The sequence below is a fragment of the Neovison vison genome, chromosome 1 (assembly GCF_020171115.1).
Source record: "Neovison vison isolate M4711 chromosome 1, ASM_NN_V1, whole genome shotgun sequence".
In the NCBI taxonomy this organism is placed as follows: Eukaryota; Metazoa; Chordata; class Mammalia; order Carnivora; family Mustelidae; genus Neogale; species Neogale vison.
The window spans coordinates 2,541,362-2,569,030 of NC_058091.1; the positions used below are offsets into that span (position 1 = coordinate 2,541,362).

Sequence of the window (27,669 nt, forward strand, 5' to 3'; positions counted from 1 at the left end):
CTGCCGGGGGCCCATCACCCTCCGCCGGTCTTTACTGGGAGCTGATTTAAAGTTGTGCAAAGGAATAAGGTCGTCAGCCCCCTTTGGGCGCCCGTCCTGCTGCCGCAGAACCCCACCATCCCCCCAGAAGGCCGTCGGTTCCTGGAGGAGACGTCTCTGGGGCCAGACCCAAGGCCCACGTTTTCCAGCCACACCCAGTCGTGAGGCTCTGCTTAAATTCACATCTGCAAACGGGGCCGGTCTCGTCTCGCGTTAGAGCCGACCCGCGAGCACCTCAGCAAAGGCAGCCTTGGAGGACAGGTGGGGAAGGCCGTGCACAGAGGGGGACGGCGCCACAGCCCCGTGCCTCGCGCCTCACGGACGCTGCTTCCCCGGGGGCCGGGGCAGGGGGCCCTCCCGGAGGATGGACAGGAGGGTGATTGGAGGGGACAGCAGGTGAGGGTGGCAAAGAAAGCCGGACCGCCGGGGGAGCACAGAGGGGAACATTCACCTCACTTCGACAACCAGAACTAACAGGAGTGGAGGCGGGCGAGGGCAGGATTTGGGATGGAAGGGAGGGGCATTGGCTCAGCCGCGTCTCCCGTGCCGCCTCTGTGTCCCTCACTCCGTGCTGCCCTGACGCCTGGTGCAGACGCCCCGTCCTGGCCCAGTGTTCCCGGCTGTGAGCTACCCCGGGGACGGCGCCTCTCTGCTGATGCTTTTTCCCTGGGAAGAAGGACACGCAGGGTCCCGGGAGGAGTGTGAGCAGCGGGCTGTGTGTGTCGGCACAGATGCCCGGCCCGCGGGGATTCTGCGGCCCACGAGCACCGGGTCAAACACACGTGTGTTTCCTACCCTGGAAATGAGCAGGGTGGAAACAGATCTCGGGCAGCTGAGCCCATCTTTCCCCTGCTCGGGTGTCGTGTGTCCCACTCCTGAAATTTCAGAGCTTCTGTCCGCTGTCTCCGCGTTTCACCAGCATGTTCCTTTCTGTTCCCAGACCTCAGCCTTCCTTATCACCTCCCTCCTGTGCAATTGTAGATTTTTTCCTAAATAAAGCTATCCCTGTTTGGTCTGGATTCCAGCAAGTGATAGGACCAGCGTGGTTTCCACTCGTGTCCTATACTAAGTGGCTCAGCTTATTTTTGCCCCTGAGAGATGGAGAGGAAAGTTTCTGCAGACATAGTGTCCCGAGAAATGGATGGGACAAACGCAGGGGGCCTTGTCCCCGCCCGGCGGAGAGAGCAGACACGCTGCCCAAGGCAGGTGCAACGCTGCTCCCACCGGGCCCGGGCCTGCTCCGAGGGCCGTGGTGCTGCCTGCAGGGTGGGTCCAGGCCCCCGATGCGCTGAAGGAGCCCCCCAACCTGTCTGAAAGAAGGGGGTCCTTCTGGCTCTTAAGGTTTGTGGTTCTGGTCATTCTCACGTCATATTAGCGCTATGAACAAAGCCATCCTCCCCGGGGTTTCCGTAGTGAGCCGTGTGTCTTCATGGGTCCAGCAAGCTCTACTGGGAACAAAGACCCCAAACCTACAGAGACGGTTCAGGAGCTCCCAGGGGTGCCCCCCACGGCCCACTACCCCCCCCACGCCACCCCACACCTCCCGGGGTCCTCTGGAGCCTCCGCTCTGAGCTGTACCTCCCAGAGGAGACACAGACAGCTGTGGTGGTTTTTCTCTGCCTCAGAAGCATCCCCAAACTGCCGCTTCTAGCAACTCCCTAGACTGTGTTCCTAAAACCAGTCTATACTACTGGATACTCTCTGCATCTTTACATCTTTCTTAAAATACGGAAATGCTTTGGTGAGTTGGGAAGTTAGTAGCAAATATTCAGAGGCCAAAACCTGTGTTAGAGGGAGAACCCAGAACGAGGGGCCACTGGTGAACGCTGACCGTCTCCTTGATGACAGTTGGCAAAGCTCTGAACTTGAGGAGGCCTCGTGGACTCACAGGGCAGGGGTGCTGGCGACAAGTCCCAGTGGACCTTGCACCCCCCCACACATGAAGAAAAACCTCAAGGAGGACACGGGACCCTGTGCCCCTCAGGCGGCTCTGGCACACATTCAGCTGCTTGTGATGGGCCTCCAGGGTCGGAGTCCTGGGGAGATGTCCCGTCCAAAGGTTGGTGTAAAGCCATAGGTTGGGGTGAGGTCCAAGGGGGTGATTCCGGGGGAGAAGGCCAGGGACTGAGGCGGGGAGATAAGGAAGGAGGAAAGGAGCCAGAAGAATGGGGAGGGAGGAGGGTCCCAGGAAGCAGGACACCGGGTGCCCGTGAGGAAGACGTCCTGAGGAAGACACAGTGGTGGGTAGCTTGGGGGTCTGACCCCCGGTGCAGTGCTCTGTCCGGACTTGGTGGGAGATGGTGGAAGCCAGAGCCAGTGGATAGAGGAACTACTGGAGACCCTGAGTTTGGAAAATCCCTTCAGAGTCGTGTCTGCCCCTGGGATAGCCTGGAGGGGGGGCCGGGGGGGACAATGAAGGTTTGTTTTCACGGAGAGGGGTACACACTATGTCGGTGGGAAGCGCTGAAGGAGGGAGGGAGGGCTGGTGTGAGCCGGGAAGCTCCGTGCAACCCCATTCTGCATCCGAGCCAGGACCCCGTCCTCCGCAGGGTCCAGGCCTTGCCCACCCCCACCCCAGGGTCTGCACATTTGATGAACCCCTTGCTCCCCCGTGGTTCTGACGGACTTGCTCCCAGCGACGCAGAGGCTAGGCCCTTTCCTCGTTGTTTTCTACACTTTTATAAACCACCTGTTTCATCATCCATTCTGTACCCTTCACGGGATTGATATCCTACCTGTGATTGGTGATTTCTAGAATGAACTCTGCCCCCTGTTCTGGAGGTGAAGCTGGCACTTGCCCAATTTTTATGTTCTATGTCTTTATCATTCACAGTTGACAACTTTTAATCTGCACATGCTTTTCACAAATATTCTCCTTTTCAAAATGACACGAAGGGCGCCCGGGTGGCTCAGTCAGTTGCGCGTCTGTCTTTAGCTCGGGTCATCATCCCAGGGTCCTGGTATCAAGTCCCGCATCAGGCTTCCTGCTCTGAGGGGAGCCTGCTTCTCCTCTCCCTCTGCCTCCAGCTCTGCCTACAGGTGCTCTCTGTGTCTATCAAATAAATAAATAAAATCTTTATAAATAAATAAATGAAAATCCGGTGCCTCGGAACGGAGGACACTCTAAGAAGGGGACCTTGTACAGGGAGGAGAGGGCCGCTGTGAGGTGTCCCCCACCTGCCGGTTCTGCACAGCCGCAGCCCACCAGCCCCTCCCGACACTGCTGGGTTCCCTGCCTGACAAGCTCTGGGACCCGTCAGAAGTCCAAACACAATTCAATGGGGATTTTAAAAATTCATTGTCACAAATTATCTTGTTACGTATTGATGTTATGTAACCCCCTTTCTTCTCTAGCTTTTCTCTCTCGTATTGGAACATTTTGAAACCCTCTTGCTTGTGAAGCAAGGTACCACTTTCTCCCCACCAAATTTCTCAACCTATTTAAAAAAACCCTTTACAGGAGTCACACTAGAAACCAAATGTTTAGTGTCCTGTGTAAAGCATCTAGGGACAGAGTTTATTTTCTTAAAGGAATAATATTAAAATCCACAGAGTTCCAGATAAAATAGCCTGTCTGATAACAAAGAAAAGGCATTTATTTCAAAATGAGACGTGGGTCATTTTGATGCCCTTTTGGGCAACGATCGGCCAAAAAACAGGACATTCTATCTGGAAACAGGGCAGACATGCCTGGGCATGGCCCCCTCCCTGCCTGCATCTGCGTGTTTCCTGCGACACGGGCCCCTGTGGTCAATGTTGGCTCAACCTTTCCTCCTTTCCCCTCCCCTCACCTCCCCTTGCCCCGCCCCCTTTCTTTCGTTTAAGTTTTTGGGAAAGAGAAAAAGTATCCTCAGGCAAATTCAAGCCAAAATGTCACTACAAAGGCAAAACTCCGGAATCTAAATGGGACACCCTCGGGTTTTGCTCTTAAAGACCTTCCCGAGCTCACGTGGGAGGAGAGCCACCGCGCCAGTGATCGGGGACGGAGCCCGAGGTCTCCCAGCCCCTTCTCCGAGGGGAAACTAGCTGTGGGCTTTGGGTGCGTTTGCTCTAAGTTCTTGGGCAGCGAAAACACACAACCCTTGAAGTGTTCGCAGAGATTTGTCTGTGAGCCTTCGATCTGAAACGTAAGAAGGTAAACGGCTGCAGTGGGAGGGGCGCGGCGGGCCGGGAGGAGGGGACCGCTGGGAAGCTGGCCGGGCCTGCGTCCGGCGACAACGGTGTGACGTCGGCTTCACCGGCTGAGCTCCGGGAGCGCGGACGCGGTGGGGATGTCCAGGACCGGGCACAGGGGGCTCCCACAGAAAGAGCGCCACCGGTCCGCGTCCCAGTGTGTGGAGTGACCTCATTAACTGCCCCCGAGGGCCTCCGGCTCTCCGCAAAGAGCGCCTGAAGAGGAGGAACCATCCGGAATGGTCATGAAACACACACGTGCTGTGAAGTGTGGTCGGGGGAGATCGCAGCGGCCGCGCTGAGAGTCCACGCCCTGCGCCGTCCCCCTGCGCCCGTGCCGTCCCCCTGCGCCCGTGCCGTCCCCCTGCGCCCGTGCTGTCCCCCTGCGCCCGTGCTCAGCGTGACTTGGACTTTCTACTCAGCATGTGACTTTGTTAACGAAGCCGCGGAAAGATGGGATTTGGGGAATTATGACCTTGTTGTGGCGTGGGGACTGCTTTACCACGGCTGCGTGATGGAAGTTATTTCAGGAGGGAAATCGGGATTCTGGGGGATGGACAGCGGCGTAGGGAGAGGGTGGTCAGTGGGCCTGTGGCTGGAACGTGCTGTGTTAACAGAAAAGGGGCTGGTCCAGGAGGTCCGAGACGTTAGTGGGCAAGTCTGTAACCGTGACTTCCTCCCCAGCCTGCAGTCTAACGATGACCCCGACGGGTGGCCTGCGCTCCAGATCCTTACTTACTCCAGACCTGATCACAAATCAGTGACGCTCTAGTTGGCCGTCTCCTACCCGCGCTCCTGGAACCTTATGAACGAATCAAAAAGAATCCATTTTGGCTATATTCATTGTTTCTGCTCACAATCAGAAAAACTATCCCTTGTGCAAAAATGGCAAATCCTCAACGAGGTGGAAATTGGAGCGTTCTCTCTCCACCGGAAGAGAAAAAGCGACACGTTCCCGCGTAGGCAGATTGCCTGGGGTGAGGTGTTGCAGCGCGTACGACCTCACTCTCCTTTATTTTTTTATTTTTATTTTTTTTAAGATTTTATTTATTTATTGAACAGACAGGGATCACAAGCAGGCGGAGAGGCAGGCAGAGAGAGAGGAGGAAGCAGACTCCCCGCTGAGCAGAGAGCCCGATGCGGGGCTCGATCCCAGGACCCTGAGACCATGACCTGAGCCGAAGGCAGAGGGTTTAACCCACTGAGCCCCCCAGGCGCCCCCTGACTCTACTTTAAAACGTGTCCAGTGCTGGTTACACAGAGATAAAACAGTACAATTCATAACTTTTGAGAAACTGAAATTTTTTACATTTTAGAGAGACCGTTGTAATGTGATCTATGTTATTCTGATTTCGCTTGAAAGTATCTGCTGTTGGACTAAGACGGGCGAGAAGCCGGGCGTCCCAGCGCCCCGGGAGTGGAAGCCCATCTCCCACACTGGCGGCTCTGGGCCTCACTGGGACTGAATCTCTACTTCAAAACCATTTTCTAAGGAATGAAAGAAACAATGAGAAGTCCTGAGTGCCCAGAACACAATGTGCTTGTGATTACTGGTCGCTATTTTTAGACGAGCTTCTCGGCCCACCCATTCTGCTGGTTTTCAGCACTTCGCCCAGTGCCAAGATGACGGAGCAGGGGTGAGTGCTCGGACGGACGGAGGGGCTGGAAAGGGGGTCTGGGAGAAGCAGAGCAGGGACTCCGCAGCAGTTAGGCTCTGCTGTCAGGAAAAGCGCCTCCTTTCCGGCTTTCCAATTTCCCATTGCTGGCGTCGGGCGGATTCCCAGGGTTCTAAGTGAAGTGATGCGTCTTTGGGGACAGGAAGTTCTCTGATGAAGAAATCATGGTGATTTCTGTCAATGTTTTCATTGAAAGATCAAGGGCTTTTTTTTCCTACTGGGGAATCTTGCTTCTGGACTGGCAGAAAAAAACCTATCTGACTGCTTCTTCTGAAACATGGTCCCTGGGAGACATGAAAAGCATTTGGCATTAGCTGAGCCAAAGATATGCTTCAAGGAGGAGGAGGAGGACACGCGTCTTCATGTCACAAGCCAGGGCCGCGTGTGGGGCCTGCAGATGGCCCTTTGCAGCACAGCCCGTAGACATTAGGACAGAGCCCCGGAGGTTCATTCTGCTGCAGGGGTTCATGATCTTCCCTATCCCAACTTTGGCCCAAAGTGTTAGATGCAGGATGGATTTTGTGGAGAACCTCTGCCGTGTCCTTGAGATAAGACCTAAGGACAAATATCCATGCAGAAAAGAACACAGTGCCAGCTCCCCTGGCCTGCTTCCCAAGATAGGCACACATGAGGACAACGGTGTGAAGCTCTGTGATGTCACACGTGTCACGGCATGCCCGCCCTGTGGAGGGTACCACCCATTACCAGGAACTAGAGACCGTCTGTCCCTAGAGAAAGGAGGCTTTGCTACTTTCTCCTGGTTCTCTGCCCCAGCGCAAATCCTCTTTAGAATTCCTAATTAATAGACGCTCCCAAGGTCAGGCCTTCTTTGGCCAATTCCTGGCAGATGTGTTGTCCTTTTGTCTATAACAAATAAAAACTGGGGGCACTGGGGTGCTCAGTCGGTGAAGCCTCTGCCTTCAGCTCCGGTCATGATCCCAGGGTTCTGGGATCGAGTCCCCGATCGGACTCCCTGCCCAGCCAGGAGCCTGCTTCTCCCTCTCCCTCTACCCCTCCCCTCTGTCTGTACTCGCTCGTTCTCTCTCTCAAATAAATAAAATCTTTAAAAAAAAAAAGAACTGCCCATTCTGGTCATTTCTCTAGGTCTCAGTGTTGTCATTGACCCTCTGCGCACACAGAATAATACTTTGATTTTTTTCTCCTATTCATCAGTCTCATGTAAATTTAGCTCAGTCCAGCTGGAAGACCTTGAGGGTGGAGAAGAGATTTTCCCTGCCTTCACCACAGTCCTTAAAATCCGTACCTTAGCCAGCACGGGTAACTTCGGTGTAGGGCGGAGGCGGTGAGCCAGGAGGAGCCGCGGGTGGGGTCCTCACCGGGTGCCGCTGCTGTCTTGCAGGAGGAAGGCACCGTCCAGGAGATCGACATCAGCCACCATGTGAAGGAAGGCTTCGAGAAGGCCGACCCCTCCCAGTTCGAACTGCTCAAAGTTCTAGGACAAGGATCCTACGGAAAGGTAAGCTGCAGCTTCGATTCCGCCCGAGCGGGGCTCGCGCCGTGGCAGGTCCCCCATGCCAGGGCGGGTAGCGCTGGAATGTCAGGGGAGGTGAGCGACGGCCAGGCCGGCTCCTGAACCCGGGCGCCGTGACCTGGAGGCCAAGGGCGTGAGGCTCGCGGACAGCGCCCCGTCTGCGAGCCCCGTGCACACTGCCACCCACACCCATGTTGCACGCTCACGACGCGTGCGGGGCCCGCGAACCACGACCGTGTGGGCCCGCAGGAATGCCCGCACCGTGCCCCTCTGCTCGGACTTCCTGGGCGTCTCCTCATCCCCACGGTGAGGAGCATTCTTGACCTTGAGGCCGTGCCTCCCCAAGAGCAGACTTGACCAGAAGGAAGAAAGCAGCGTCCTTCGTGCTGGCGCACGGCCGGCACCCAGGGGTCAGATGATGCCGCCGGCCTCATCTCCTTGCCCGGTGTCTCAGCTGTGCAGACGCGCTCTCGAGCCTCGGTTTCCCTCTCTGCGCGATGGGGTCGGCACTGAGCCGTGTGATTGGACGGCCACGCAGTCAGGGCCTCTGCTTATCTGCACACAGAATCATGCCCTTTGTGTCACCGGGAAGGTGTGGTGAGGCTGGTCCCTCCCAGGAATGAGAAGGGGGCGGCCCTTCACTCCGGCCGCGTCCGGTCCCGCAGACATCTTCAGTGACGGCTGCGTGAGAGTCCTTCCAGCGCGGTGCTGGGTCCTCCACGTCCCCGTGCAACGGCGAGAAATCCGGAGACCCTGCGGCGTGATTTCTGGAGTATCGGGGCCCGAGAAGAGCGGCACGGCCCCTCCCTGGGACACAGGCAGAGCAGCGACACGGCACGCGGACATTCACCAGATCCGCCCGGACATTCGCCAGATCCGCCCGGACATTCGCCAGATCTGCCCGTTCTGCAGAGGACTTTGTGTCAAGATGCAATCTGCCGCCTGCTGATTTCATGCACGCCTAGTAACACACTAATGGTGCTCTGCAAAGTCTCTTCAGACCATGAAAACGGGATGGCTTGCAATCCTTCTCTTTTGGCCTGCATATAAGGTGGACTGCCTGTGTGTTTTCTTTCCCGCTTCCGTACAGTAACGTGGGAAGGAGGAGTGTACAGTCAGTTACACACAAACACAGTCGCTTTCAGCCACGCCAGATTTTCTGCATTCAGAGTTTCGTGTCCTGCAAAAACAGCCATGTAATGTGGACTGTAAATTGTTCAGGAAGCAGGGAATAAAGGCTTCGGTCTCTGACAGCCTGGGGAGCGTTACTGAAGGCACAAGGCAGCCTGCGGAAGTGGTAATGCAATGTCTGCCGCTCATTAGAAATGTCAGAAAAGAGGAGAAGGCATCATTCTTTCTCTAAGAACTAGGATTTCAGAACGGAGACAAGCAAATCCACAGACACTCCCCAGGGATTGTTTCTGGTGCACATTCTCCGCCGAGCGGTCCAGGTGTGGGCCACTGTGGGCACTGCCTTGTGATTGGGTCCCTCTGACCTCACTGTGGACACCACCCACCACCCCCAGCTCCGGCTGTGGGAACAGACCCACAGACTGACGTTTCTGAGCTTGACAGAGCCATGCGTCTGGGGCTCGAGGGGTCTGTCCAGAAACTCACCTGGACAGAAGCTGCCCTTGAAGATGCCCTCCTCCCAGACCGGGGCCCCAGAGGAAGGGAGAAAAGGCTTTGTCCAATTCCCTCCGAATTTCAAATTTTGAATTTGCTTTAAAAAGCTGTTCTTCAGAAAACAAGTCAAATGGCGAATGGTATCTGGTGGAACCATGGGAGCAGCCGTGCTTGTCGGGCCCCGTGCTGTCCTCCCCGGCCTCCCGCGCACCTGCTCATCCACATGCACGGGGCCGGTCCACACACGACGCAGCAGGTAACGGCGAACACGGGAGCGAAGAGGAAGAGGCAGTGGCCACATGAACAGGTGTTCCAGCCTCTGCTCACAACCTAATTCACAGCTCGTGGGTGGGGCCCCCCGGGCCTGGGAGTAAAGACCAGAGCCCCCGGCGGACAAGGGGTGCTGACCAAACGGGACAGGACTCCGGAAACCTCTCAGAAGGGCCCTGGATGCCTTGGGGCCAACATCAGGCACTAGAGAGCCGCAGGTAGACATTCTCTTAGTCCATGCAGTGCTGCCTGTCGGGAATTTTTTATAAAAGCAAAACTAATGACAATAGGGGGAACGCCGCATGTTCCGACACTGCGCAGTGTTTTACTCATCGCCCCTAATAAACACCGTACGTCCTGATGCAGGCTCGTCCTGCTTTTGCCATCTAGAAGAGAAACCTAAGACAGAACTAAATGTTCTCATTCCACCCTTCTTGCCTCTGCTCCCAGGGGCAAAGAGCCAGAGTTAATCTGGACCTCAGTGTCCCTAGGCTGTATTCACCTGTCACTGGTTCCTTCCGTTCTCCTGTCACTGGGCCCGTCCATTCCGTCTTTGCTCTGTGCGGTGACTGCAGATGCTGGAGCCGCAGGAAGGAGTAAGTGCCGTCTCTCCCACACGTGGCCTTCACGCTGATGCCTGCGTCCAACGGCAGGCTCGTCCCAGGGACCTTTGCCATCCCGCCCACAGCAGGGGCCCTGATGGGTCCTCCCTCGGCGGCTCTGTTCTATTTGTGCAGCAGAGGACTGGTCCCCAGATGGAAGCAGCCCCACCCCAGAAGATGACTCCCTATTGGTGGCATTTCTCGGAGGGACGGCGGGGGCTTATGGGCCCCATGCAGGACCACACGGAGGGCAATGCAAGCTCTTCTCTCCAGGTCAGTCCTGCAAAGTATAGGAAGCAAAATAACCAGTTTTCCAGAGCAGTTTGCTGGGAGTAATGGAGAGCATCTCTGGTCGTTAGTCATTTGTCAAGCCGTCAGGATGTCAAGGGTGTCCAGAGAGCACAGGCAGCAGCGGTGCCTGGTCAGGAGAATCAGCCTCGTACTCGGAGAGATTTAAGCACTGAATCGGGAAAACAGTGAAACTCTGGAAGATGCAGCACAGTGTCCCGGTGTCAGGGGCCTGGTGTGGACCAGGTGCTCCCTGAGAGTCTGCAGGCAGGAGAGGCGTCGGAGCCCCCAGAGACCCAGAAGTGACGCCGTCGCCCTCCTTCCCGTCCCCTTGCCTGTTCCTTGGTGTTCCTCGTGGGTAAACACCAGGGGTCGGTGTGGGAACATTCTTTTCTTTAAAATATTTAGGGGAGAGAGGCAGATGACAATTCCCATGTTCTGGGACGGGATCAATCCAAACAAAAACATGCCCTTGCTTTCCTGTCACTTAGTTGGTAGCACATAAGAATGGGTGTTTAAACGTCTTCCTTCGGAGGACGGATCCGGCGTCCGGCGGCATCCCCGGCAGGTGCACGACCGCCCCCAGCCGGCCCCCTGTGGGGGTCGCGACGCTGCGGCGCTCAGAGCTGAGAGGTTTGCTGAATCCGGCAGTGGCTTTGCTGATTACAACGACTCCTGAAGATTCGGGGCGATGTAGAGTGACACGGGATCTGTCTCTGTGTGTCCCCAAGCAATGTCCTTGCATGTTCCATGCTGAGCTGGTAAAGAAGCGGTCGGAACGGACTGGGGAGCACAGTACAGCTGGGTTAGAGACGGAAGGTCCGCCCTGCAGGTGCTGAAATTACTGGGATTAACCAGAACTTATCTCACTGCAACGGAATGTGTTCCTGGGGATGTACGTCCGGCCCCAGAGGCAGCGGCACGGGGCGGCGGTCGGGAGCGGCCACCTGTGGCTCGAGCCGGTCTTCGCACCCGTGACCGTCTTCACTGTGGCACTGACGGCACCGTAGCTTGTGCCCTCAAGGCTCTGTTTGCCTCCTGTCGGGCCCTGCTTACCCCGGGGTCCCTCCCGCTGTGGTTCCAGTCGTACCCCACGGCCCGGCGCGTCGTGCGGGCTTCGGAGCACGGCGAGAATGGAGTTTCTTCCAGCTCTTTCCAGAAAGGGAAGAGCTCTTTTAATGACACGTGTGTATAAACAGCGTCACCATCAATCACCTCGTTTTCAAAAGCCTGAAATACGAAAGAGAAAATGGTTTTATGAGCAAAGCGTCATGCAAAATTTGGCATCATTTCCGCTACTCTTAATGGAGGGCGGACCCCGAGGTCTCGGCGTCCAGGGCAGCCTCGGGCGGAACGGGGTCTGCGTGAGTCCTTGAGCTCATACGTACGCTCTCGGGCGTGTTCCCCGTGTGCGTCACGCACCCGTCCTTACCTTGCGGGGGAGGAGCTGGACAAAGGGACGAGAATGCAGACGAGACGGCTCCGCTCTCGCACACGTTGGAAGAGCAGTTGTGATGCTGTTACCGATCTTCTGAGATCGCCCGTCGTGGGGCTGACAGGTGGGCTTCACTGTGAAGCGCCGGTAGGTCCGCGACCCCAGTGGAGGTGCACGGAGGGCTTGAGCAAGGAACCGCGGCAGCTTCTCCGCGTGCTGACTCAGTGGCCCAGCCCGCGGCCCCGCACGGCCGTCCTCGGCCCCGTGGCCGGGGCTCAGCTGGAGTGTTTAGGTCCAGTTTTGCAGTGTTCTGCGCCCAGAGTCCACACTCCCCCTCGGCTAGAGTCGTTGTTTAGCCAACAGCCCCTTCCCGCCACGGACAGCCCTGCCCCTCAGCCCCATGCCTTTTAGGGCACAGCTTTCTTTCTGGGGTGCTGGGCACTGATGCTCGGGCCCAGGCCCCTCTGGGGGGCCCCAGCCTCTCCCACCTGCTCACTGGCTTGCCGCCCAACACGCGGATCCTGGCTGCTCCCCCTGTCCACGCGCCTGCATCAGCCTGGGGACAGGACTTGGAGACCTGAGGGGACCAGAGCGTGTGCGGACACACTGCAGGGTGCACGACTTCCCATGAGTCAGAGGACGTAACGCGTCGTGCGCTAGAGTTTTTCTCTGCACAGCCCGGCCTTCTGACCCCGGCTGGGGCGGCTCTCCTCGCCCGTCGGGAGGCTCATCCCCGGCAGGACGCCCCCACGCAGAGCCCCTGTCTGCACACGCTTGTGTCTCACCCTGTGTGGCCATGAGACCCCAGACTTTGGCCCCGGGGACCTGCGCCACAGCCGGCTTCATCCAGCCGGTAAGTGCCGACATGTCACATGTCCCCCAAAGATAAACAGTAACGCTCAGTGGCAGAGTAGTCCAAATCCAAAGGGAAAGGGGAACCTGCTCCTAACGGTCCCTGGCTGCCCGGCCCTCATTCCTGGGGGCAGCATCCAGTGGGTCCGGCTTGTCCCTCTTGCCCTCATTTCTCTCTGGGCGGGGGAGGTAGGGATCCTTGGCATTGACCCTGGTCTGTGCCCCGAGTGCCGGCAGTGGCTGGGCAGGAGCTGCCCCTAGGCCAGGATGCTCCGTGTCAGAAGCTGCCTCCCAGGCTGGAGAGCATGCGGTGAACCGAGAACGGACTCCCGGAACCCGCATTCCTGTGTGGGGACGTCGTGTTTTCCAGGTCACAGAGCAGACACCGGGCAGAGTCCTGTGAGGAAGGGAGATGCTGGAGGAACTTTTACATATTTATTTTACTGGATTTTTTCCCCCAAACTCCCCCACGTACCGTTCTGTCGACTCAAGTAAGGCCGAGTCCACTTGGCCTTTTTTTTTTTTTTAAAGTCATCATCATAGTCTTTTAATATTTTACATAAAAAACTGTATACACAGCTTATAGAACTTTTATGTAAACATCATAAGCTCACCACTTTGTCATTTGTCAGTTTATTTAAAAAATAAAAAAACAAGACAACAATTTAGTAGAAGTACCACTGGGTAGGGAAGGGAGGGTGAGAAAGGAGAGACTAGGGGCAGGTTCATTCTCTGTACAAAGATGCAGAGAAAATTTCACATAGCTTTTGCCTTGTGAAGAGGAAAAAAAAGGGGGGGGTTAAATAGGTCCCAATACTTGTTACTGCCCTTTATCAAAATAGTGTGCATCCATGCACAAATAAAATCCCAAACAGTGTTGCCACTTTTTCAAGAAAACAAAACAAAAATTAGTGGTTTCTTTTTCCTCTTTTTTAAAAAGTCAACATCTTTTAAAAAAAAAAATTGGAAGTAGATGAGTTACAGTGTACAAGGGTGGGCAGAATGCTACTGTCTTATGCAAATGACAAGTGCATTAAGTGTCAAACAATAAAACAATTGTGCAAAGAATTATTTCCAAAAAAAAAAAAACCGACAAGTTTTAGTTTTTAAATAAATCAGATAACATCAGTTTTTCGGACTGAACAATTTCCACTTGTATGACAGGCACAAAGTTCGCTTATGGCAAAAAAACGACCCAAAGCACTGTCTCCCCTCCTCCTGCCCGGGGCTGGCCCTCGGGAGACGAGAGTGGCCTTCCCCCGAGCTCAGATGTCCCTGCTCTCTCTCCCAGGTGTTCCTGGTGCGGAAGACCAAGGGCTCGGACGCCGGGCAGCTGTACGCAATGAAGGTCCTTAAGAAAGCTACCTTGAAAGGTGAGCATCTCCCGGGGCTGGTCGTGTTGAGACGCGCTGCTGTGGTCTGTGCTCTGCCGGCCGCTTGCCTAAATACACATTCGGCCTAGTTTCGCGTGATTTCTGAAGCTGTCTGTAAAGGAGCGTATCGGAGCGTTTCTCTCTGCGGACAGTAAAGAGTACAAACATTTCCCTGAACAGTTCACCCAGCCCTGCGACCCTGCCGCGCTTTTCAGAGAGAAAGCCGTATTGCGTAAATACGGTTCCCCCACGTGTCCGGCTGCGGCGTGCCATTCGCCAAGAAGCACATCGGGGAGGAAAGCAGAAACGGGCCGGACGGCGGCGTGTGGACCGCGGCGCAGCCCGAGTCCTCAGTGAGACCCCATCCCTCCGTTTCCGAAAAACCGTGATTCACGGCTCTGGCGCTTCTCTGGGGTCCCTTTGGCTGGGTTTTAAAATCAGGAGCACCTGATTCTAGGGCTGCCCACCCCCGCCCCCAGGGAGGGGTGAGCACTCGACATGGTCAAAGTGATGCTGATTTCCAAGAGCCCCACTCCCGGCACACAGCCCCGCAGCCAACCGTGGGGGAGAGTCGAGCGCCGTGGGGGAGAGTCGAACGCCGCCGGCTCACCCCCTTGGGGAGGGAGGGGCCCGTCCCCTGAGCGGGGCAAGGTGTCCCGGCACACACTGCAGGCCCTGGGCAGGTGTGGCAGACTTCCCTGGTCGCACGCACGCCCCACGGCCTGGGGAGGAGCCAGGACAGGCTGGGGGAGGCCGGCTTTGTAGCAGCAAGAAGACAAGATGACCCCTGGTGCCGTGCTGGGCCTGACGAGTCATTCTGTGCGCTGGCCGGGAGCGGAAGCCTGCGCGGGACCAGCTGGGGTACAGCTGCTCGAGCTTATCCGGAAACCGCAGGGTTGGAGGCCCTTCTCCCCGGGTGGGGAGGTCTCCGTCAAGGGCAGGAGGCTGGCAGTTAGGCCTTTGGACTCTGGGGGGCTCAGAGATGCCAGGGCAGCGTATGACTCTCTAGGTCTTAAGACGATGTCGTCTGTGGGACGTTCCAGGCGGCAAGGCAAGGGCCATATTGTTCTCTGCACACACGTCCCTTACCCTTGGCTGGGAACACGGAACACGGAACACGAAATGCCGGCCAGGAATTCGTGAACCAAATAAATACAGACTTAGGCATCCTAGGTCTTCCAAAGAGAACAAGTGTCCTTCCAAAGGTGCTGGTTCAAGGATGGGACCTTAAATGGTTCCTTTTCCCTTTCATCACAACCGCCCCTTCTTCCCCTCAAATACGACCTCATCGTCCCCTGCCCTGGGAGGAGAGGGAAGGAAAAGTAGGAGGGACGTGGCAACCGCGGTCAGGGAATCCGCGGCCGCGCACCTGCCCCGAAGGCCCAGCGTCAAGCCAAGGAGCCAGACGTCGCTGCGTCGAACCCGGGGCTCCGCCAGCACCCTTGACCTCCCGGCTCCTGCCAGGCGCGCCGGCTTAGTGAATCACGAACTGGTTCCACATGGGTTTGGAAGCCAACCCGGTGTGCTTCAGAAAGTGCCCTGGAGCCCGTGTCACACGGGCCAGAGTGGGTGGAACGCGGTGCTTGCAGAGCGCGAGCCTCCTGGTCGGTCCAGGTCCGTGCGCATGTGGGCAGCGAGAGGGACACGTCGTGCTGGTAGGAAACAGGCCACGTGAGCACGGTCTAAGGTGACCGATAGCTTTTGTTTTCTCCCCTACGCTCTATGTTTTAGGTTCTCAACAGAAATAAATCACGTTTGACTTTTTCTAATGTCAAGTTATTTGTAAAATGCTCTGGACCCTGTGCTTGATGATGTACAGTCGTTTTCACGTGTGAGAGTGAGCCGTGTGGACATAAAAGGTCGATTCTCCACGTCCTCGTGCTCCTGCCAGAGCTGTGTTTCAAACCACACGTTACTGGACGTCTTCACTGCTTCCGTTTTCCAGAATGGTCCCCCACAAGAGAATACATTTTTCTTTCCCAGAAATGTGATGGAGATTTATTTTCTTATGAGAAAATAGGGGCATCTGGATGGCTCAGTGGGTTAAGCCTCTGCCTTCAGCTCTGGTCATGATCCCAGGGTCCTGGGATCCAGCCCTGTGTCGGGCTCTCTGCTCGGCACGGAGCCTGCTTCCTCCTCTCTCTCTGCCTGCTTGTGATCTCTGTCAAATAAGTAAAATATTTTTAAAAAGAGAGAGAAAATAAAAAGTCGGTGTATACACACACACACACACACAATGGATTACTACTTGGTCATAAAAAAAAATGAAATCTTGCCATTTGCGACGATGTGGATGGAACTAGAGGGTGTTATGTTGAGCGAAATAAGTCAATCAGAGAAAGACAATCATCATAAAATTTTACTGATATGTGGAATTTAAGAAAACAGAGGACTATAGGGGAAGAGAGAAAAAATAAAACAAGATGAGACAGAGTCGAACCACGAGACTCTTCATCAAAGGAAACAAACAGGGTTGCTTGGCGGGGGGGACGGGGTAAATGGGTGAGGGGCTCTCGGGAGGGCAGGGGATGTGACGAGCCCTGGGCGTTCTAGGCAACTGATGATCACTTGATCTCTGCCTCTGAAGCTAGTAATGCAGTGTAGGTTAATTAATTGAATTCAAATTTAGAAGTTTAAGAAAGAGAGGATAAGCGTTTGCAATGCAGTGCCTCAGTGGGGGGGTCCTTGGACACATCGTAGGAGGACAGTACGGCAGGAGGGGGCCAGGGGTCTGCACGCACCGCAGGGAGAGGACGCCCCGGCTCGCCGAGCCTCCCCCTCCTCACGCATGAAAGAGGCTCGGCTCAGGACTGTTGACGTCGGCTGGACGCCGCCGCCTCTGCCCTCCACGAGCCCGAGGTCTCCCGATCTCTCCACCTTCGCGTGGGCGGGCGCCGGCGGATGAGTCGCCCACAGAGCGTGCGAGAGACGAGGCACGCGCCGTGACCGTGGCCGTGTGTCCCCACCCGCAGCCACACCGGACCGTGCAGACCAGCCCCCAGAGCGAGAACGCGAGGAGTCGGATAGGGAGAAGGGGGCACAGGACCGCGGAGATGGTCCCGGAACTCCAGATTGTTCCTCAGACACACGGCGACTGTCGTGTGTGCAGGAGAGAGTTGTTGTCCGTGAGATTCCAAATGCCCGGACAGAAGGGTGGTCTGACAGCTGTCTCAGCGTCCCGTGAGCGTGCAGCCGCCCGCTTTCTTCAAGGAGGTGGCACGTCAGTCGTGAGGGAAACGTCAGCGGCTGGGCAGGCGGGCGAGGAGGGTGTGACGAGCTGGCCGCCCCCACCAGCCCCGCCCTCGTGTTCCAGCCCCTTCTCCTGCCTTGCGGCTTGCCTCCTGCCGTTTAAGGACCCTTTGCGAACGTCCCCCTTTCTTCTGTAACTCCGCACTCACGACTCAGCACAGCGTTGTCCCCGGGACAGTTCCACATCAAGCGTTCCGAGCACCGCGAGTCGGAAGGTGGACGCCGCATTCGTGTCGTAAGGGAGAGGGGCTCGAAGGACCGCAAGCCGGGCCCCGAGCAGGAGACCAGGAATGAAGGCAGCCCCGGGTCCGTCCCCTGGTCAGTCAGTCGACAAGTAGGGACCCGTCCCCCCTAGGAACAGTGGCTCCCAAACGTGGCCCCGGCTGGAATTGGGGGCCACCCCCAAGGTTCTGAGCAGTTGGTCTAGGTGAGTGTCTGCACGAATTTGTCACCCCCCCATGGGAGAGGACACCGATACTGTGATCGGGACGCACACCTGGGCCGTGGGCATGTCCTGCTTCACCTCTGTGTGCGGTGTCGCCGTGGGGAGCCGCTCCTGTCCCCGTGTCCTCCTGCTTACAACAGGGTGATGCCGTGTGAGTACCTGCCCGTCGTGTTGCTGACGCGGGAAGGACCTTCACGGCGACGGTCAGCGTCAGCTGAAGCTCTGCTCCTTCTGTCCGTGACACCCGAGATGTGTTTGGGCTTTTCCTGTCCCGACGTGGGTGGGTCGGGCTGCGTGCCGGAGGGAGGGAGGCCGGACGGTGACGCCGTCTGGGTAGGAGGAATCCCGCCTTCCTCCGGCCCGGTCTGCGGCTGCCGCGGTGTTCACTGCTGAGAAGGACTGGAAGCTGCGAGGGGCCGAAGGCTCGGCCCACGCCCCGGCTCCCAGTGTAGGCCTGTGCCCTTGCCCTGGGCCGTCCTCTGCCACCAGGAAGGGCTTCCTGCGGGAAGGACGTTCTTTGTGATCATAATTTCCTGATGGGACTGCACCTGCACTGCCGTGCTGAACTCATTTCTCAGCCGTCGGCCCTGAAAGTGAACTTCCCCAGCCCAAAGATGGGCATTTCCTGCTTTGAAGGAAATGAGTATTATTCTGTCCTATTTCTTGAGGGAAAAATACATCATTCTGGCAAACTCTCTTTGTTGAGCAGTTCCGGGACTCCTGGCCGGTTACGGTCTCGGCCAATGTGTTTGTCGGCCGTGGTGGGAGGACCGCCGGCCACGAGGACGGAGGACGTGGGCCTGGCCGCCTTCCGAGCGCCTCGGTTCGCTGGTCGGGGCTGTTTCTGCTCCTCGACCGTCTTCCTTTACGAAGTAGAACTCCGATGACGTCCGCAGGTGCGCGGGCAGCGCAGCGCGTGTGGCGGCTGCGAGGGACACAGCGGTCACGCGAACGCTGAGGACCGCGTCCGGCCCAGCCCCGGGGGCCTCAGACCTCAGAGTGCGATCTCCCGCACGGTCCTGTTGATTCCGTTTCTCCCACACCCGCGCGCTCTGTCCTGAGACGCGGACACACTCAGAACCTGGGCTTCGACGCGCGCCGTGGCCGGAGCCGGTTCATCTCCAGCAGATCGGCCAGTGTCGCCCGGTTCACATCGGAGACCTGCGAGTCCCGGGGAGGAGGAGAGCGAAGCAAGTCACAAGCGCACGTTCCAAGTGCCGCTCCTGGTGGCCTGGTGAAGCCGGGCACCACCGCCCATGGTGGGCAGCGCTGGGGACCCTGCCCGTCCCCCCGACACGCCCGGGCGGTCATTTGCGGACCAGGAAGCCGCGGCTGATGTCCTTGGGCCTTTCTGTTTAGGAGCTGTTTCCCACTGCGTGTTCTGGGACAGGAAGTGAAAGGACGGGGACTCCCCCTTACGCCCCCTGCCTGGCTTCTTTCTCGGGCCTCCTGGAGGCACCGTGCACCTTAGGTAGACGTCACCGGCCGGGAACCGGCGCGTCACCTACGGCACCTGAGTCTCTTGGGTTCCATCCGTTCGTTTGTACCAGAGTCCGTTTGTTTGTGTTTCTTGGGTTGTACACAGGTTAAAGAGTGGGCCGTGGCGGGGAAAAGACGACAACTACAGAGTACACGGTCCCCTTTACTGTACGGGTACATGTGGAGGCAGAAGGGAGACGGGCTGAAGGCTGATCCACACAGTTTCTTCCATCAAGAAGTGACCTAGGCCACCGTGTCCCCTTCTCTTTCAATAACCTGGTACAGAGAAAAACACAGATCTTCGTGCGGTAACTAACGTGGTTACCGTTTTAATTTTCATGAGTGATGATTTCCTTCCTTCCTTCCTTCTCTGGACTGAAGAACGATACAGAGTTTTGGCCCCGAACACAAGCAACGCGCCTTCTCCTGGGAGGCCATTTTTGCTATGAATTCGACTTCTGAAGAGTCAAAGTATCATGTGAGGACAGATTTTCGTCTGCATCTGGGAGACTGCTTGGGGTATAGTTTCTGACCAGGGGGTCTCTGGGAGCCAGGGAAGGAAGCAGGGAGCAGGGTCGCGGCGCTGAGCCGAGCCTGAGCTCTCCTCCGGCCTGCGCAGGGACGCCCGTCCTACACGAGCGTTTCCGACTGCCTCGCTCAGACCCGACTGGCCGTTTCTCAGGTCTGCGGATGTGTCCGGAGGGTGGAGATGTCGGTTCCAAGAGGCGGCCTCGAGGTTCAAACCTGTCCCCTCCTAGGTGCGAAGCCATTCGGCTGCTGGGCAGAAACAGCCCTTGCATTTCCGTTTCTCACTGCACAGGCCACGTCAAAGGACTGTGGGTATTGAGATATTTTGTTAGCAGCAAAGAGGCTGTTCGCCACCTTCTAACTCCTAAAACTCCAGAGCAGAGCAAGTGGTTAAGTAAAAAAATTAACAGGTTGGAATGTCCTAAATGCTAAATTCCTCATGAGCGCAGAGTAGGTACATCTGAAGTTGCCTAAAGGAGTGTGGGCTGGAGTCATGCGGATACTGGCCTGATCTAAAAAAGAGCGTTTCCAGAAAGCGGCTCTGTTTTGCATCGCGTGTCCTTCCAGCAGGCTGACCCCACGGTGCTCCTCCCCTGCTTTCCCTGGAAGGAAACTGTGCCCTTCACAGCGGGGTGCATCTCTGGGCATCTCCACACTCATCTTGGTGCTTGGTGCTGCCACGGCCGTGGGGGCTGAAGGACCCATGAAGGTCGCCGGGGACGTGGATGGCCGTCTGGAGCAAAGCCCGCTGTGAAAACCACACCCCCCAACCTTCCACGTTTCAGGGCTACCACAATTACAGGGCGGGAATACAAAACAAAACACGCTTCCGTTATCCCCAATATGCACGATTTATTAATGAATCTCAAAATAGCTTGGCATATTTTTCTCTTTCCGTCCATAAAAGCAAGCCCCACTCAATTCCGGACTCACCTGTCAGATCCCAGGAACAAACCTCCCAGGGAGAGAACGAGGCCTGACCCCCAGTTCTGCACAGCCTAGAGCTGCCCAGTGAGACTGGCACTTCGCTCCGGCCGAGGGGACAGTCTCTTGGCTCAGCTCGCAACGACTGTCCCCAGTTCTGTGACTCACTAACGCCGTAGCGATGCAGCGATGGAGGGAGCCTTTCTCCGGGCTCTCTTTTTGATGCATCTGGGTCCTAGGACTCAAAATCCCTCAGCGCCCTGAGCTGCCCAAAGGCAGCTTAGAGACCGTGCCAGACAGAGACGCATTTGCTGTCCGTGCCCGCGCCTTCCATCGCGCCAGGACGCCCCGTGGCTGCCCGTCCAGCAGCAGAGCCGCCCGTCCAGGCCTTTCTGCCATCCCTGGCTCTGGCCCGAGAGTGACCAGCAGGGCAGGGAGAGGGACCAGGGTGGGCGGAGCGTGGGCTGTGCTCGGCTGAATGGAATCCACAGAGCCGGAGAGCAGGGGGACCCCGCACGTAGGCTCATGGCCGAGGGCACCACTCTGGGGAACCACTGCCCTGCGGGTCCCCGAACATGGTCGGTCAGGAATGCTGTCTCAGCACTGCCCCAGGTGTGCGCCGTGTGCACACAGCCTGCCTCTCGCCTCCCAGGAAGGACCCATGCGTACCTGCGGAGTCGCTGTCGGGGCACAGGTGTGTGGATGCCTCTCCCACCAGAGCTGCTGGCTCGTCTCTACCTCCCTCAAGGCCCCTGCATTTACGGAGCCTCCTGGCCTTCTTTCTATTTGCCTCATGCGACGTCCCCGCACTTTACTGGCCTTTTAATGCCACGATCTCACGCTTGTGAGTCACTCTTTCCCTCTTCCCTGTGTCATTCTGCGTCGCTTTTAGGAACCAGATTCCCGCCTGGACGTCGGATGGGCATTCCTCTTTTTTGTCCTTAACATGAATTGTTTTTGTTTTTTTTTTTTTTTTTTAACACTTAGCTCTTTAGTAGATCTAGAATTCGTTTTTGTGTAAAAGGTAGGGAAGAAATACATATTTTTTCCGCTATCCCTCGACAGTTCCTTAGAAATTTAAACATAAGATCTTTCTCTAATTGTTTCACTTGAGGCTTCTTAGGCCGCTGGCTTCCATGCCAACACAGTGTTCGGGTACATGGGAAAGCGGGTTCCCTCAGGCCTAACAGATCTAAGACAATGATAAGATCAACCCTATTTAGAAGATTTTTAGATGCTCTGAGCCAGCGTTGAGGATTAAGCCTCACGAGGCAGTGCTAGGCGGGCGTGGAAGACCCTTCCTTAGCTCCTCTGCGTCCCTGGATCTTGTCAGAGGACGGCCAGTGGGACAGAGACTTCTCCCAGAGGAGGACGCACCTCGGGGGACAGGAGACTGTGGTCCCCTGGGCCCTGTCAGCCTGGCCTGCTCCGCTGAGATGGGGACACCCCTGGAGGCCGCCCGGAGGCAGGGACGAGCTCCTCTGTGTGAGGAGGCGGCCCAGGCCGGGGGCGCGGGGACATGTGTAGGTGCATACGGCGGGCAGCTTCGAAGGGCTTCTAACTGCGTTAGGAGGGACAGTCCCATGGCCCCACGGTCACTCATGGGACATGCCCGCAGCGTACGGCTCTGCCTTCCCCTCAGCGTCCCTCCCGCTTCTCCGGACCCCGTCTCGGCTCCCACACGCACAGGGAGGCCTCGGGGGCGCCCCTCACTGCCGTGTCCGCTCCGTGGCTCCCGTGGAGACACTTCCTCACTGGGGACAGTCCGCAGCTTTGCTTCCTCGGGCCACACAGAGAAGACGGACACGCAGCGGACAGGGAGTGGGCAGGAGGAGAAGGAAACTCGAGATCAGGTGGGAGCGCTGTGCCTTCGCCATCCGGTCCCATTTCTGAGGAGCAGGGGCACCAACCATGTCCCGGGGTCGGTGTCTTCTCGCCTCACGAGGAGCCCGTGCTGTGCCTTGGGCACCCGCCCCTCCGCCGTCCCGCGGCCCGTCTTCTGTGTACACGGAAGAGAGAACGGACACTGAGCAGAGCCTCGCTCCCCGGACGGCGACGCACAACTGATGAACGGGAAGGCAAGACGAGATCCTGCCCCCCAACCTCCTAAAAGGCTTGCCCGCAATGACCACGACCCCCCAGGAGAGCAGGACCTGAACCCGGGGCTCACGGCTCGGCCATTCGAGGCTGCAGTTACACCCAGCAACCGTCTTCACTCAGAGTGCTGTGCTCCACGCAGGTCCTGGGGCGACAGTCCCCCCTCGCGGCCATTGCCCACAGCTCATTTCTAGCCGAGGCCGCTTTGGGTCTCCTTGGTGTCCCGAGGGTCTGGGATCTCCTTGAGGCTGGAGTCTGTTTCCAGCAGCAGTGGCGCACCGTGGCCCCAGCAGGATGTGCCCCGGGGAAGGCTGTGGCACCACCCGGCCCGGCCTGGGCCACCTTCTCTCTACAGTGAGCCTCGTCTGCTCTCCTGTGAACACAAGGGTTCGATGATGCGCGCTAAGGCCCGGGGAGCGTGCAGTCCCGCTGCACTGGTCCAGACAGGGAGGACCCACTGTGTGTCTTCAGGGCATGGACGATGGCGAACCAGGTCCCCCCACGCCCCGCCTGGTGCTCTGGTGCTGGGGGTTGGGGGCTGTGGGGACGCGGAGACGGCCGGGCAGTGCTGGTGCCACGGGGTGTCCTGCAGCTCTGCCCACAGCCCTCCTGTCCTGAGGGACACCGAGGCCACTGTGAGTGGCCTGGCGCTGGAGTGGGAGCAGACCAGCGGGGGACTGAGAGGAGGGTCAGAGAAAGCCCCGGGCGTCCCCGGCCCAGCCCAGCCCAGCAGTGAGCCGAGCACGGGGTGTGCGGGGAGGATTCGCACGCTGCCCCTCGTCCCCGTCCCCGTGACCTCGTGAGAGCGGCCTGCCCGCGGAGCGACAGAGCCAGGCTGCGCGCCCCGGGCCGCTGTCGCCGGCGGCCGCCCTGCCCCAGCAGGCAGACGAGGAGCACGTGGCCGCGGCCCTGGAGCGAAGGGGGGCCCCGGAGGGCGTGGGTCCCGGAAGCGAGAGTGAAGCACAAGCCGAGCCCAGGCCGGAGGCCGTCCCGTGACCAGGAGCGAGGGGACGTCTGTTTTCTCGAACTGTCGTGACGCGCACGTAGCCGCGTACGGACCGTTGTCACCACTTGTAAGTGGCATTACACCCTCGCGCCACTCTCTAGACCCCAAACTGTGCTCCGCAAACAGAAGGCCTGTCCGCTGCCCCTGCGCCAGCCCCCGGCTCCCTTCCGTCCCCGTGGGTCTCCCGGAGTTTGACGGCTGGAGGGACCCCACGTGGACAGAGTCCCAGAGCCTCCGTTCCGCTGTGTCTGCGGGTTTGGCTCTGTGTGGCGGGTTCAGGGCTGCTCCCGGCTGCGGCGCACGTCGGAATTCCATTCCCGTTTACGGAGGAGCAGCTCGCCGGCGTCCGGACGGAGCTCGCGTCGGGTACCTGCCCGTCCGCCGGGTACCCGCTCGTCCGCCGGGTACCTGCCCGTGAGCCGGATACCCGCTCGTCGCCGGCAGACGCTCCGCTCCTTCCTCCTCCGGCTGTTGTGAGCAGCGCGGCTGGGAGCGCCCGGCTTCCGTGCTTCGGGACTAAGCCTAGGAGTGGAGCTGCTGGGTCGTGCAGCAGTCCTGGCTTTCCTGTTGGAGGGACAGGCACTTTGTTTGCCACATTCGACCGGCTTCTGTGCGCGGGTTCCGACTTCCGCTCCGTCCTTCCCAGCGTTCACCATTCCCCCCCACCTTTTTTTATTACAGTCATTTTTTTTAAATTTATTTATTTTTATTTATATTTTTTCAATTTATTTATTTTCAGAAAAACAGTATTCATTATTTTTTCACCACACCCAGTGATCCATGCAATCTGTGCCCTCTATAATACCCACCACCTGGTACCCCGACCTCCCTCCCCCGCGCCACTTCAAACCCCTCAGATTGTTTTTCAGAGTCCATAGTCTCTCATGGTTCACCTCCCCTTCCAATTTCCCCAAATTCCCTTCTCCTCTCTAACACCCCTTGTCCTCCATGCTATTTGTTATGCTCCACAAATAAGTGAAACCATATGATAATTGACTCTCTCTGCTTGACTGATTTCACTCAGCATAATCTCTTCCAGTCCCGTCCATGTTGCTACAAAAGTTGGGTATTCATCCTTTCTGATGGAGGCATCATACTCCATAGTGTATATGGACCACATCTTCTTTATCCATTCGTCCGTTGAAGGCATCTTAGCTCCTTCCACAGTTTGGTGACTGTGGCCATTGCTGCTATAAACATTGGGGTACAGATGGCCCTTCTTTTCACGACATCTGTATCTTTGGGGTAAATACCCAGGAGTGCAATGGCAGGGTCATAGGGAAGCTCTATTTTTAATTTCTTGAGGAATCTCCACACTGTTCTCCAAAGAGGCTGCACCAACTTGCATTCCCACCAACAGTGTAAGAGGGTTCCCCTTTCTCCACATCCTCTCCAACACATGTTGTTTCCTGTTTTGTTAATTTTGGCCATTCTAACTGGTGTAAGGTGATAACTCAATGTGGTTTTAATTTGAATCTCCCTGAGGGCTAGTGATGATGAACATTTTTTCATGTGTCTGATAGCCATTTGTATGTCTTGATTGGAGAAGTGTCTGTTCATATCTTCTGCCCATTTTTTGATGTGTTTGCCTGTTTCGTGTGTGTTGAGTTTGAGGAGTTCATTATAGATCCTGGATATCAACCTTTTGTCTGTACTGTCATTTGCAAATATCTTCTCCCATTCCATGGGTTGCCTCTTTGTTTTTTTGACTATATTACAGTCATTTTTGGGGAACCATTTCTCCAATGAAAACTTTTAAAGTACGTATCACAAAGCCAAAATGTGGATGAATTAAATGCCCGGTCCAGTAAAGCAATACTTACACTGGTCCTGTGTAGGACTCGGAGGAGATCTCCCTCTGCTCTCGTGGGATGGTACGAGGTCACCGCCCTTGGTATATCGATGTGCTTAGGGGAATCCTGGGGGTTATTCTTCTTCTCAAGCGGTGATCCTATTGAGCGTGTTTATTTTTGCCTCAGAACGAATGCCGTCTGTATTCCCAGATGGATGCACTTTGGACAAAATGTCAGCAGCAAAAAGAATAATAATGTAATTGGTTGAAACACACTAATTTTTCTAAAATCCCTAGTGCCTGCTTGTCCTCAGGAACAGAGAGAAGCAGTCTTCCTCTTGATTTCCAGTTCTGTCAGAAATGAGAAGACCGCCATTTTGTAGCCCTTAATGACCCCAGCCAGGGTTGTTCATAAGCGTATGCTAACTGTCTTGGATGGAGGAGTGGTAGGGCCCATAGCTCACTCCATACTAAAGAGCACCCTGCGGGTGACTTATTACTTGCAAAGGGACCCGCAGGTCTTTATAGGAAGAGACTGATGACTTGTCACTTTCATCCCTCCGTCAGGTTTAGTGGCCTCCAGAGAGGGTCCTGCATCACGCACAGCCCATCTGCTCGATCTGACGTGCATGGCATCACCTCAGAGACGCTTGGTGGTGTTTACCTCAGTCTTGTAAAGCCTCCAGACCTAACCTCAGTTTGTGGGAATAAAGAACTTAGAGCCGCTGGTTAAGCACCAATCAGACAAACCCAGAACATGGAACAGTCTATAAGAAACTGGCCTGGCCTGACCACAAAGTCCACATAACTTGATAAAAACAGGACAAAACAAAAAACTGTGGGTCCATTCTAGTCTAGAATAAGGAAATATAACAACCAAAGGGAACATGTGAACCGTGACAGGGTCCCACATTGGGAAAACTAACGGCTGTCGGTGACAATGTTGAATGTGGACTGGGTAGTGGGTGATGTTGTGGGGTGATTGTCAATTTTCTTAGAGGTGACAGTCATGTCAGAGGCTCAGTAAGGGACTGTCCTTACTCCTAGAAAATGCTGTTCACAAACACAGCTAAGAGTCAAATGTCACAGTGTCCATGATTTTGTGTCAGAGTTTTGGCTATGATGTGTGTAAGTGTGAAGAGAGAGACACACAGAGACAGAGAAAGACCCAGAAGGAAAGCAAATGTGGCAGAAAGGCAACAGGTGTTGACTCTAGGTGGACAATTTAAGGGCGATCATTATCCTACTATTTCAGCTTTTGTGTCTGCTTGAAAAGTGTTGTAACAAAACGTTGGGGGAAGTTATTTGTAGCTAATGTTTTAGGTTCCATGTACTCTCGGACCCCATCCCTGCCTCTTGAAAGCCTTTGTTTTTCTGTTTTGCAGTTCGGGACCGAGTGAGATCGAAGATGGAGAGAGACATTTTAGCAGAAGTGAATCACCCTTTCATTGTAAAGCTTCATTATGGTAAATAGAGTAAAACATAACCTACTTTTGAGAGGATCTAAGCAACCTTCCCCAAACCCAAGGAAAACGAAACAACACTAGGTCAGGAGAAGAGCCCTTCTGTCACAGGCCCGACCTGTGGGGCAAGGGGCTGCCTACCCACTGCAGCCCGTGATCTCTTCCCCATTTTTCCTCTGTGAGGGAGCAAGATCCCTTATTTCAACCAGAGACTAAAGTGAGGGGGCTATACTTTGCTTCTAAGTAAATTATCATCATTGATAAAGTAGTAAAATAATCATAATAATAAAAGGTGTCTTGGCCTAGATTGAGGTGAATCTGTGACATATTTTTGTGTTGTTTTAGAAGAAAATGCTTTATGACCCAATAATTTCTTTAACCAGAATGGCATCAGCTTCATATTTTAAGTGAATACTATGTTTCCAACATTTTAAAGAGAGTAGCTCGTTGGACCCTAAAACTTTCTATCAGGGGAGGGTACTGTCTCTGTTTCCTAGAAGAGAAATGAGACACAATCAAATAATTGTGATTTTTGGTCCTGTACCTGCAGCACCCCACAAACTCCTCGGAGTTCGCTTTCTGTCGGTACCCTGCTCGGGGAAGCAGTGAAATCTTCAAACTAAAAATAATGAATGAGGGGTGCCAGAGGGCATTAACACTTACTGCCCTACCGAATAATTAATATGAGGGAAATACAGGGTAAAAAACAAAAAACAACAAACAAACAAACAAAAAAACCTACCTTGTTGGTTTCAAAGGCGCTGGGTGTGGGGGTTGTCAGCGACATTGTCACAGATTGAAGGAGGCAAATGTGTGAGCCATGCCCAGAGGTAGGAGGGCAGAGGCTTCTTGCTCTTTGC

General features: G+C 56.0%; 1 protein-coding gene across 2 annotated transcripts in view; it reads left to right on the top strand.

The window, feature by feature from the left end:
• Nucleotides 1–27,669, top strand: part of RPS6KA2 (ribosomal protein S6 kinase A2) — a 300,515-nt gene that overhangs the window by 210,391 nt on the left and 62,455 nt on the right. For both annotated transcript variants that reach the window (XM_044242450.1, XM_044242461.1), the window contains 3 exons: nt 7,249–7,365; nt 13,745–13,826; nt 26,732–26,812. In XM_044242450.1, coding sequence (XP_044098385.1) covers nt 7,249–7,365; nt 13,745–13,826; nt 26,732–26,812 — 280 coding nt within the window. The remainder of the gene's footprint in view (nt 1–7,248; nt 7,366–13,744; nt 13,827–26,731; nt 26,813–27,669) is intronic.